Source organism: Chlamydotis macqueenii, chromosome 7 (genome assembly GCF_036417535.1).
Source record: "Chlamydotis macqueenii isolate bChlMac1 chromosome 7, bChlMac1.mat, whole genome shotgun sequence".
In the NCBI taxonomy this organism is placed as follows: domain Eukaryota; kingdom Metazoa; phylum Chordata; class Aves; order Otidiformes; family Otididae; genus Chlamydotis; species Chlamydotis macqueenii.
The window spans coordinates 20,339,896-20,352,898 of record NC_141562.1 but is presented as its reverse complement, the minus strand read 5'-3'; the positions used below and the strand labels follow the sequence as shown (position 1 = coordinate 20,352,898).

The following is a 13,003-nucleotide window of genomic DNA, read 5'->3' as shown; positions in this document are numbered from 1 at the left end:
CCCTTTACCTGCAGAGAACAGAAGGTCTGGGTAAATGGCTCCATTCGGACCAGGTAAGATGCCACTATAATTGCTGAAGAATAGTGAGTACAGTAGTGGCACCGGGCTGCCAGGTCTCCTGGAAATTGGACACAAATCAGATTTCAGTACAAAATAGCACAATTTCAAGCCCACAGCATCCAGTTACCACAGCACAACTAAGTAGGGAGCAGGTCTTTAAATCAGATGTGTTCAAGAATCTGTGAGCAAAAGCACACCTTGCATATTTACATTGAATGTACACAGTTACTACCATCTGTGTATGTTCTTTTTTTGCCTTCCACATTTCATTTTCTGAAGAACAAGGCCTTTAACTTTCCAGAATACCTCCTTCCCTATTAGTACCAAAAAAGATCTTGCTCTCCAGAGGTCAACAGCCCCAGTATCATGTTTCCTTTTCTTAAAGTAGCTGTTAGATAAGCTGCATGCAGCAGTCTTCTACGTGCAGCTTAGCTAACAGACAAGACTAATGCATGCAGCTTAGCAAACAGAGCAGTCTTTTGTAGGTAATATTGCTTTTTGCTGTAGCATCTCTTCCAGCCCAAGGGAAGAGGATAGAATGCAGCAGTACAAGACATATAAGGCAGTGCTTGCAGGAGTCATTTATCTTTGAATCCTCAACCAGGCTGTATCCAGAAGTGAGATGATCTCCTTGGCATGGTGCTTCCACAGCTCTGGAAAGTTTTTGGATGACTTTTTCCCAAGGGATTCACCAGCATCACCAAAGGCCTGAGGGGACTCAAGCCTCTGCTGTTAGTCTCCTAAAACACTCACCCTCACTCTTTTCCACCTCACTGTAGCGCTGTATGAACTTGTGCTTCCTCTCCACAGTCTGTGCTCCCATGGGCTTTGACAGGTCCCGAAATGTATGAGGGTTAGTGAGGTTTAGAGTCTGAAAAGCAAAACGGGCAGAGATGTGGATTTTTAGATCCCTGAGTCTTAGACATCATGACCAGCTCAGGGACACTGGATAGTGGCAAGGTTGTGTTGGAGGTTTCACCTGTACAAGAAGGCCACAGACTCAGTACTAAAACACCTATCTCCAGAACTGGCCAAGAGAGTGGCAGTGTGTGCTACTGAAAGGACAGCAAGTACATGGAGCTTCACAAATAAAGGACCTGGCAGGTTCCAAATTGCTCTGAAGGCTTTTCTGTCCAAACTTCTTTGTCAGGGGTCACAGAAGCCTGTCCCTGCCTATCTGCTGAGCTGATGCAACCTGTACTTAACCAGGCATGTATTTAACAGATTTTTATCCACCTTACTGAGGCAGAATGTGATCCTTGGCATGCTTATTTGAAGATAAGGCTAATTTATAAGGAATAAGTACAGTTCAAATTAACTATCTCAAAGTTTGAGCCCTTAATCTAGACCCCTCTGCTTCAATGGCATCATTCAACAATGCTTTGTACGGTTGCTATCATAGAAAGTACAGAATGCTGCAGCAAGCACTGACCTCGGAGTGATAGTCAGCAAGGACCCACGGAAACACAGGATACTGCATGTAATCATTGTAGCTGCGGCCAGCCAATGTGTTCAGGTACATGAGGTAATCAAAGTTGCTGATCTCTCTCTTCTGCCAGGGAAAGAAAACAAACACATAAGTTTCCTAACTCCACCCCTGAAAACCATGCCTCAAAGGAACCCTCAGAGCCCTGTGGTTCTCAGGACCACCATGACAAGAATTGTAAACAGTATAATCAATCACCCACTGCTATTCAGATCAGCACAGTATCTCTTATACAATAACCCATTCAACAGAATCTGAGTCTTCATTCTGGCTCTTCTTCAGGCAGGCCATTTGTATTGGTCTTTAATTACTCAGTGCTTTTATGCTGCATTTGCATAACAGAGCACTTTTTCCCCAACGAAAAAGTGAGCCAAATGCATGCATTCTGTATATTGGAAAATCCTAGACAACTTCCTGTACAGAAAAGGCTGCACAAAGTGCTACGTATAAACAAGAAGGTATAGATTTCTTCAATGTGTCTTGAGTCACCAAGATCAGGGGTACAGGAAAGTAAATGCATGTCTCAGCTCAGCAAAATACCTGGGAAAACAAGAGGTGCACTGACTTAGATGTACAGGTGATCTGTGAGCAGTCATTCAACAAGGTGGCTCTGGTCTCAGTTTAAAAATCTGCATGAAGTCACACTTAATCTGTCAGACAGCAGCACCACATGTTTCACAGCAGAAGGAACAAAACCTCTGCAATAAGGAGATGCAAATACTCTGCTCCCCTTGCCAGTAATCTCACCTCCAGCAGTGAGAGAACTGCTTAGACCTTGAAGTGCATATAGATACACACACACATCCATGTGGACAAACAAATAGGTGCTGAAATTCTTCACTTAGCCAAGATGTAGCTTACCTGCCACTTCTGGAGCATTGTCTTTTCTCCTCCCGAGTGTTTCCTGTATGGAACAAACATTCGATTGAAATAGGCTGTTTCAAACAGTAAGAGAAAATAAACGCATTAACATCTTGTGCTCCCTGCTCTCATCCCACAGAAATGAGAGAACCCCCAAGACTAGAAGAATGTTGAGGTTTTATCATTGGTCAAATAATTCCAAAATCAGTGTGTCATTGGTTAGGTTAGTGCTGCACAATACAAATTTTATTACTGCTTTTCATTAGGAAGGAAGACTCTGCCTGATAAACAGGAATGGCCTAGCTTCAGACGGCTGATGAATTTATCACTGCCAGTCACTCTCCCTATGACATACGGACTCTCCCTAAGCTACTTGTCAGCCTGCTCCTGAATTAAGTGCCACTTCAAGTAGGATATTTAATAAAGAAAAAAGAAGGAAGTAAGGTGGTGGTGCTACGGATGGATTCTGTTTGTGGTAAGATATCACCGCAAACTGCAGCAGTGATGCCACGTGGTAAACTGCAAGAACTCAGAAGCTGACTCACAGGCAGAGAAGATGCCTCTGCAGCACAGACAGATGGACAGCTGGGGACAGCAACCTCCTCAGCTGCCCCAAACTAAGCTACACTGCTAATCACTCTGTGCTCCCAGTCTTATCCCACTGTGGAGACAGAGTGTTAGTGACAGGTACCGTTAAGGCTGTTTCTATTCTGAAGCCTCATTCCCAAAGGCTCATGCTTTTCTGAAGCATTCTGAAAATACTAGCTTGAAATCAGAGGTGCCTCTGTCTCTGTATCACAGATATTCTTTTTGCATAAAGCACTTTGAAACTAATGTAGTCCTTAGAAAAACAGGTTGCCATTTTAATTTTTTTTTGAAGTAACAGAGTAAATATGTTTTTTCCACTTTCTTTGTTCTTAAAATGCAACTTTTTATTGAAACTTAAAACAAAAACCAAACCAACTGAAGGTAGATTCTAAAGAGGAGAATTAATCTGAAAATGTGAAAGGGCCAAAGGTTCTGAGCAAACAAAAGTAACATTTGAACTACACTGAGCTGGAAGCTGTGTCACTCTCTGAAGGTCATGGACTTGCTCTTGTTTCAGTTTGGTCTCTAGGAATTGACAACTGACAGCTTCTGGATTAAAGAAACTTTTGATCTGCCAATGGAAACAAGGTTACTGACATGGCACAATATAACTGCTTGGAGGAGATGCTTTTCCCTTTGAATGTACAACTTTAAACTAAACCTAAGTTGTTAAGGAATAACTAGCTGCTATTTTGCCATCTTGTGCTCTGTATTGGATCACACTAGAAATCCACAAAGCTAGGCTTAAAGCATCCTCGAGATCTAAATAAAACACTGGAATAGTCTATGATCATTACAGTTTTATTGAATTTGCTGTAGTAAATTCTTGCAAACTACCTCTCATGATTACAAATCATTATTTTACTGCCTATTCACTCCTGGACCAGTTAATAGTGTACATAAAGGAAAAACACCACAGTTTACTCAACACAGTATTTTATTCCTTGCTTAGGCACTCTCTTAAAAGTGTGTGTCTGCAGGAAGGATTTTACACAAACTAAGCAATATCCTATTCATGAAAAACATGAAATGCAGACCAATTCTAGCTCACTGTCTACAACTCCCAAGCTTTGTTTAGTCCTCCTGCTAAGCATATGAAACCTAACAGTGAGAGGTTATACTTATAGAAAGCATACGAAATCTAACAATGATAGGCTATATTTATAGAAACCAGGCAACACAAAAAGGTGTAGCTCATATCTGGTACGGGAAAATATCATCTTCATTCTTTGTCCAAAAAAATTAGTAGATTGTATGATGGTCTTAGGAAGAAAGTCCATTGACTAGAGTAGAGTTATGCTGGCTTTGCACCCTCAGGTTAAGCCACATGTAGCTCAAGAATGTAGGAAATCTAGAGTACAAAACAGATATGAGCATTTACCCTTTGCAATTCAGCTCTCTTGCACTATATGTAGATTTCACAGATCTGTGCCCAACTGGCCTTTGTAAGGTCTCTGATAGACATTTGGAACTCAGAGAGAGTATCTCAAAGGGTTGCAAGAGGATCAGGATTCTTGGCATTATCTGAAGTGTGGTTGGATTAGGGTGTTTGTCACCAAGGGATCAAGTTAGGTTCTTCCCTTTCCACAGGGGTAGACAGACTCACTAAAACTGCCAAGGTTTATTTTGGACTTATTGCTGAGTTAGAAAGCAGGGCGTTATGTAATGTACAAACCTACTCAATCCATCAGGCCTCCAACATTTCAAAGTGGGAGCATTATAAAATATTACAGACAGGACTAAACTGGGCCAGTGTGTATGTTATGCAAATATACATAATATGTGTTGACTTCTGAGTGCCACGACCCTTCTAGTGGAACTCTTGCTCTGCTTGTCACAAGCCCTAAACAGCTAATAAGGACTCTCCAAGGGTCAAAACCTCTCTCTGTTGACTTTGGAAGCTGCTATATAACTTGGAGGCTGATGAGTTCCCCATGTAATGAGAATATGCAAGGCTAAATGTAGTCACTTTGTAAGAGTCATCCTTCTGGGTCTCGGGGGACCAGGTAGGATGCTCCCTCCAAGTCTCCAGAGTTCTGGAATTCTGCATTCTCCCTTGTTGACTCACAGGAGCTCAGAACATGAATCACATTACAGGTAGCTCAAGTCTATTCCTTCCTTCTCCTTGGTAGTTAATCAGCATTCCTCCAGCCAACATCTTTCTAACCAACACAGCAAAATATCAAAGTAGATCAACTGCAGCTATCCAACCACAGTAAGTGCATTTAAAAATAAACAAACAAAAGCTAGTTTGAAAACAAACAAACAAACCAACCAAAACAGGAGATGTGCTTTGTAAATGTAAATAGATAAACTTCAAGAGTGGGTGAAGTTACGTGAAGTCAAGAGAAGTAACTACATATCTATCTGTATCTAAATCTATAAGGTATTTGTAGGGCACTAGCCATGGCAGAACCTAAGCATGACATGTATTAATGATGATCCTACCTTTGGCCACACTATATGTAAGTGATGTATTAATTCCTCTTCCATTAACATCAGACTATGATCTCACTCTTGTGATAGCCAGTGCTCTCCATTTGCTAGAGACAGGTGGACCTCAACCCATTTGAATTTTCATTGCAGATGAGATAATATCAAAGGACAAGATTTTGTCCCACTGAAATTACTACTAAAACTCCAATAAACTTAATTGGGTTCTTAGACTTCACAAAGCTGCTTTCATTTTCTTTTTGTTTTCTATTAAAACAGTGCCAAGGCTCTCCTACAACCACTTTTCTTAAAGAATCTTTGCAAATACAAAAAATATTTTGAGGAAAATCCCCTTCCTGGTAAGCCACAACCTAGGTCCAAGTCCTACTATTAAAAGAGGAAAGAAGATGTGAAAAGGAATATCAGCTTTCCCTGTGAAATAATAAAGTCTCTCTCAAACCTCAGAAAAGCGTTAGGCTAGATTACTTTAGAATAAAGGTACAGGATACTCCACCTTCTGGGTATTCTTACTCTGTACTCAAAGAATAGACATATAATACAAAAATCATAAAGTAGGGCTCCTTGAAATAGGATTTCTTGAAGGGGCTAGGGAGGGAGAAAGGAATCTTCCTCATTTACAGAATACTATTTCCACTGTGTGTATTCACAAACTTAAACCAAAGGGATAACATTTCCGCTGTGGAAATGCTGCACCCAGACACTCTTCAGGTCATGGAAGAAAAACATGATGTGAATTCAATTAATTTGTTAAGATGAGCAGAATGCAATCTCCAACCCTGGAATCAGGCAAGCACATCAACATTATCACCTTCTTTATGCCAATAATTCCCAGAACCATTACCAGCAAGAGAGGGACCCCAATGTTGCATCTCGTACCACAAAACACACAGCTATTTCTCTTCCATAGTTCTTTTTTTTCCCCAGATAATATTTTGAAATTATTACAACCAGTTACTAAAAGCTTGAGCTTGGTTGCCCCAGTCATAGAGACAAGTTCCAGTAAATTCACATGCTACGAAGGGAAATTGCTGTACCAACCGCACTTTTGTCACAGATAGATGAATATAAACTGCAGCTCTTATCCTTTCTGTCGCACCTCTGAATGAGCCTTCCCTCCCGTCTCTATACCTATCCAATCTGGCACATGCTAAGGATGGTATTACAAATATTGTGAGTTTTAACACACACATACAAGTGTCTCACACTGTGTTACAGCCAAGTAAAATGAAAGCCAAATGACTAAAATGGACAGTTAAGGCAATGTTAGATGCTGATGAACAGCTTCCAACCAGGTCCAGATGCTTTCTGCATAATTTGAAATCTAACATTTCCAGGCACTGCATGCCATTCAATTCTTTTCCCTCCAGTTTGAACCTGCATGCTGGAACCAAACATTATGCTAATGATTTCCAAGGACCTAGCATTGCTGTTGCTTAGGAACAAAAGTTTCACAGTCTGTGGAAGGATAATTGAATAGAGACACCCTGGAGCTGGGGAAGTCCTTTTTGCCACTCCTCCTCCCCCTCGCCCCGCACACTCACATACACAAGTTTCTTGAAGGGCTGCCATTTTCCATCAAGGAAGTATGATTCAGGACTGTGAAAAGGAAATCATCCTGTGCTCCCTGCTCACGGGTTTATTTACAGACTGAAAGACTAATTCAATACTCAAAGAGTAGACAGAGGACAACTGCACAGTAACAAGACCATGAAGGCTCATTCCACACTACTGAAAAAGACAAGCAGCTTGTGACATCTATACCTCGCCTTCTAAGTCTTCCAACCTGCCAGCCGGTAAGATCTTACGCAAGCGGGCAATCTGGCAGAATTGTTAAAATTAAACAATATTTTTGTTTATTCTTGGTGAGTCTTAGTTTATAAGTGGCCTTGCACAATGTGATAGCACAGTGTCTCTGAAGCGATCTAGAAAAGTAAGAAAATTAAGGAAGGAAAACTCTCTCTATTTGCTCATGACAGGATTTAGTTTAAACCTATCTGTTAGCAAGAGACTGCATGTAAGGTAGTCAGTGAATTAATCTCTCTTCCGCAACAGGTCGTATCCAACAACATAGAAATGGTAACAGGCTTGTAAGCAGGGAAATAAAAACCTACCCTAGCTGGAACTGCTTGGCTCATTCACTGTACAGATGCTGGTTTTAAGCTTAATATTAAAGTATTTCCATAGGTGAATTAGAACATGTCACCTCACTGCCTTCCTGCCCCCAGAGAGGTGCAGGGCATGCGTAGCTCTGCTGGGCACAGCAAGCCTCCTCTGCAATATGCAGACTTCCAGGTGGAAAGACAGTGGAAAGTGTTCTCACAGACTAGTTCAAGATGGGATCAAGATGGTTTTGTGCAGCTTTGGATGCAATGAAGTAGGAAGCAGCAACACCTTCTTAACCCAAGTGTTTCTAGGTCCTGAAACACCCAGGCAGTGCCACAGGAAGAAGGCCTGTTCTGCTTCTGCCAGCCCTGTGCTGAGAAAGGAAGAAGGCAGGCTCAAGTAGAAGAGACTGCATTGTCAGAGTCCAAATTTGTACTCTTCTAGGACTGGATCTCCCTTTTAGGACAGGCTTAAGCTACATTGGGTCATGACAGGGCCCTGAGCAAGTGCTTAAGTGCAGATAAGGAGTAGTCTCCAATCCTTCCTTGCCTCAGAGAGACACTGACAGTCCTAGTCCTGATGCTCAAGGTCTGTTCCCTCCCAGCAACACAGAGCACCACTGACAGCATGATGCCCTCGACACACATTTTCTATTCATTTCTGTATCAGGTCAGCCTCAAAGCTCTGGGCCTGTGAAACACTCCTAAAGCTTTGGGGTTAACTCTGAGCTTTCAAAAGTCCAATCCAGAACAAAGATTTTACTAAGTGTGGATAAAAGGGAAGGAGTTTTGTAGTCAAGGTCCTCTTTAGCGAGAACTTATCACATAGAAATGTAGCACGCTCACCCTCAGGAAAGGCTTGCAAGTAACACAGAGGGTGAACCTGGCAGTGGGGTGTGGGTTTAGAGAAAAGGAGCAGAGTTCCCTCTTGCATCATAATTTCTTAGGTAGTAGGGCAACACGTACCTCTCCCTCTGCTATCCCAGGAGATGCACTGCGAGCATGAGATCGAACAGGCATAACTTTTACAGCAAGGAGGGCTCCTGTGATTCCTGAATTTTTAATATCAGTGGCTACTGATATTAAAAAGACCTCTTATGCAGAGCTAAAGAAAAGGAGACGTGGCTAAATAAGCTCCATTATCTCCAGCTACAGCCCTGTGAAACACTGATAATTAGTTTACAAGCAGGCAGAGACAAGAGAGCTATTCATCCCCTTCAAGCTGTCCAGCGCTATGGTGTTTCTGCAGAACTCTAATGCTAATCCCTATCTCTGGGATTGAAACTCACCTTTTTCTAAATTTGAAATGTGGCTTCCGCTTTTATTCCGAAGGAAATAGCACTTGGAAAGCATGAGCACTCCCTAGGGACTCATCTGATCAGTGCATCTTAGAGCTCCATGGTGAGATTTTTAAAAATCCAACTAAAGGAGACCTGACCTGGTTAAAGGTCTTTAAAGTCTGGGCATTATCCAGTGTATCATACAAAGAGACCTGCCTTCAGGAAAATTACACTGATCTGTTTGGACAACTTAAAAGTCTGAACGGTCCAGGTTCAAATTGTAACAAGTTGGCAATGGTTATTGACAGAGAAGTACCCAAACCCAAAAGGTTAAAAGGTACTGTTACTCCTGACAAGACTCCAGCACTCAGCCATCTACAGCGGGCTCCCTCTAGTGCTGCCAGCCACGCAGAGCACCCAGGGACACCGGCTCTGGGAACCGGCATTGACAGACAGCTGCAGAACAGGCTGATCTTTTGGCTAGCTGGTACTTTTAACAAACGAAACTGGTTTGGATCAATGTTTCCCCCTTGGATTTTAAGTGAAAAGTAATAGGAAATAATTACTAGGAACCAAACAAAATTGGTGGTTTTTTAATTTTTTTTTTTCTGAGAGTTTTGAAGATGTATTAAAAAGCATTTAAAAATAAATTATAATTTTAAATTTAGAAAATATGTATTTTTTTTTCTTGAGGCTCCCTTTCGTTTTTTTTTTAAAGGCATACTTGGCTGAAAATCTCCACTGATCAAAACACACTGAGTATTTTGGTCAACTTATCGAACACAAAATTCAAACAAAAAGAAAGTTGGATCCCAAAGTCATCAGGTTCACATGAATTGCAGAAAACAAAGTCTCTTTCCATCCTGCCAAAGTGTAAGAAAGCTGCTCTGCAGATCTTTTCTGAAGCATGGTAGTCACCCTCTGTGCACCAGTAAGGGACTCAGGGTGTCCTGTATCAGCAGTACAGCTCTGGCATTTCCTATGCAGCTGAACTTTATCTTCACAAAATTCCCAACAAGAATATTGCATCAAATCCTTAAAATGAGTGAATTATGATTTAAAAACTTATTGTTTTTATCTCCAGAACTTCCTACCCACTCCTGGGCAAATTATTTAAGCTAACATCAACAAAGGTGGAAAAAGTGCTTAATTGTCCACTGCAGAGGACTTTGCTTCAGTTACCAGTCTACGTGTTGTGTTCTGGTCCCAACTGGGGCTGAACTACAACACTACACTATGGAAAGAAGCATTGATATTGCCCTTGAGGCACTGTAAGTTTAAATACAGCAAAGATTGAGAGGCCTTTAGATATAATGGTAATATGGCCCTGTAGGTACTGGTGAGAGACAGAAACACAGGAGTGACAGACACAGAAAGCTTTAACTGTGTTTAAGTATTTTTATATAAAATAACAAAGATTCAATTTTGGAACATATCCTCAGGGTAAGACTGACCCCACTCTGCTGCTTCTAGGATTTTCTGAAGCATCTGCGTTATTACAGAGCTCCTGGGAGGGTGGGCGGTAACTGGCAGAGATCCTCCTTGCTTTTGCATTATTTTTGGCTACAGTATGTAATTGAAAAGGAGCTGAAATGCCTTAATTGTAGCCTGAGCTTCCCCTTCATGTATTTGCACATGATTAATGAGTAGCCAAAAAGCCTGAAGGGTTTGTAATGAAGCCTTTCTAATAGGGAAATGTATTGTAGACAAATCCATATTTTGTCTCAGTCATTCATCAAAGCTGCGATTTCACTCTTCACAATTAAATGCCAGAGCACCCGAATCATCCTGAGATTAGCCATGCTCCTCTCTGCGCTCTGGCTGAGAGGGACATTGTCATCCATTTCCAGGGAATCAGCCTATTTCCTTTGTCACTAGCCTTAATTATCAATTGTATTTGATGGTCTTCCATTAAAGAGACAGTTCACCAAACCTGACACTACAGTGGACTACTACTTACATAGACCTCAATTCAACAAACCATGTAGTACAAGCTGAGCATCACTATGAGTCAAAAGTCTGATCAGAACACCTACACATATTTTTTTGAGGGCAGAGCACCTTCACAGTGGGAGTCCATCTATCCTGCAGTATGGTTGGAAAGACAAGGTTAGAATATCTAGAGTCTGTCCTTGAAAGCACGAGACACTTACCAAGGCCTGATTTAACGTATTATTAAGCAGCACTGACACAGATCCACTGTTGCAGTCTGGTCTACAGGCGATGTGTGAACTGCAAGCAGTTCTGTCAAATCTGGAAGTCCACTATGTTCCTGAGATGATCGTTAAAATAAAACTCAGTTATTTGCTTTAAATATTTAATCTTTCAATAGCATCCAGAGCCTAAATCTCAGGTCCATTAAACAGGATGTTAAGCAACCTGTCAACAGACGCCAGGCCTGTAAAGAAGGCAAACCATTGGTCTGGTAGAACTGGTACAATTTTGGATAGCTTCTTTGAGTCCATTCCCTAAGGACTGGATTGTGACCCACAACGTGTTTTGGTCAGGACCTCAAACGGCTGATGGATAACAATACATTTCATTCAGTTTCATTACATACTGAGCTCAAATCAGTACCTGGGGATGAAAGACAGCAAATTTATCCCACTTGTAATTTCACCCTGTAATGCAATATAGGTGCTACAATGCAGTAAAATAACGTTATAAATGATTAGAATTTTACCTACTCAAAATATTCTTCAGGGTTGAAAAGTCCTAGTCTTAAAAAAAAGACTCCTGAAGAGTCCCACAGTCACATATGAATTTATAACTGCATGATTATTTTGTTTTTAATTAGGGAGTAACACCCGCTGCTTTCAAAGGCTTTACTGGAGTTCCCACACTTCATACACAGAGTCTGGTGTATCTGTCTGTCTCTCAGTAGAGAAATGGCCAAAGGGAAAGCAAAAGGTCCAAAAGGGACAAAGATCACCTTGAAAATTGCCAAAAATTCCATCCGGATATCTTTTGATGGAGGGCGCCGTCTTGACTTAAGCAAGATGGGTATCACCACCTTCCCCAACTGCATTCTGAAACTGGCTGATGTGGATGAACTTGATTTGAGCAGAAATATGTTAAAAAAGATTCCAAGCAGTATCCAGAAGTTCCAGAAACTGCGCTGGCTGGACCTGCATAGTAATCAGCTTGAGGAGCTGCCCGAGGAAATAGGTACACTTCAGAACCTTTTCTACCTGAATATATGCGACAACAAGCTGACCACAAAAAGTTTGCCAGAAGAGTTGAACCTTCTCAAGAATCTGCGTATTCTCAACCTTGGCTTGAACTGTCTTGACAGTATTCCCACCAGTCTTGGGGCCCTGAATGAACTCAAGGAGCTAGGTCTCTTTGACAATGCCTTGACCACCATTCCAAACAGTGTGAAAAAGCTCCCAAAGCTCAAGAAACTAAATGCAAAAAGAAACCCTTTCACAGATTCAACAGAGCAAGAAGAGTATGCCGACTCCATCAAACGCATAGATAAGCTTTACTTAGTACAAGAGAAAGACCTGTGTTCTTCCTGCCTGAGGACGTGTCAGTATGAGAGGGACAAGCTAAACAAGTTAAAGGACATGACATCCAGCCCCTCAAGGAAGCTAAGTTTCCCTTTACTCCTTACACCGAATTCCTCTGCAAAGGATAACCAAGAATGGAGATTAAAAGACAAACATCCCTGAAATATATCAAGGCACTCCACAGACCGTGTCCCATGAAGTCCAACCCAAGCTAATAAAAAACTGACTTCCTTCCTCCTGTCCTTTCCTGCAGCTCTCTTCCTTTAAAGATCTTCTCAGTTTTAGAAGCAGCAGATCTATGTGGTCTCTAAAAACCAAACAACAACTAAACAAGATGTATATTTGGGAAAGAGTGCATCTGGGAAAGGAAGGACTATTTCTATCTGGGTCTGTTCTTACAACATGTTCTCCATGTTTGGGTTTGTTTGGGTTGGGTTTTTTTCTTTAGTCTTTTGTGTGTGCATGTGTCTGAATGAGTCTTTAAAAGTATATAGCTTTCTAGTAACTCCACTCTTACCACTGAGTCCCAAATATTAGTTCTGTTCATTTTCATAGGGTGAGACACAGTTAAACTAGTCTCAGTAAATACCATTTGGAGGAAAAGGAACAGATCTGGGTACTTCTACTGCTGGTGCCTGTCACCAACCCCTCAGAGAGTCT

General features: G+C 41.4%; 2 protein-coding genes across 2 annotated transcripts in view; one reads left to right on the top strand and one right to left on the bottom strand.

Annotated features, from left to right (window-relative positions):
* WDFY4 (WDFY family member 4) overlaps nucleotides 1-13,003 on the bottom strand; it is a 139,074-nt gene that overhangs the window by 28,162 nt on the left and 97,909 nt on the right. Inside the window, exons 47-50 of the mRNA XM_086752246.1 lie at nucleotides 2,408-2,450; nucleotides 1,493-1,612; nucleotides 814-931; nucleotides 9-118 (exon numbers count right to left, since the gene is read on the bottom strand). Coding sequence (XP_086608372.1) covers nucleotides 9-118; nucleotides 814-931; nucleotides 1,493-1,612; nucleotides 2,408-2,450 — 391 coding nt within the window. The remainder of the gene's footprint in view (nucleotides 1-8; nucleotides 119-813; nucleotides 932-1,492; nucleotides 1,613-2,407; nucleotides 2,451-13,003) is intronic.
* On the top strand, nucleotides 11,720-12,505 carry LRRC18 (leucine rich repeat containing 18). Its single transcript, XM_010121184.1, has one exon. It carries the CDS (start codon nucleotides 11,720-11,722, stop codon nucleotides 12,503-12,505), a length of 786 nt encoding a protein of 261 aa, XP_010119486.1.

Bases quoted from the DNA above. Each gene is read 5' to 3' on its own strand.
- LRRC18 (XM_010121184.1), top strand. From the start codon at position 11,720: ATGGCCAAAGGGAAAGCAAAAGGTCCAAAAGGGACAAAGATCACCTTG.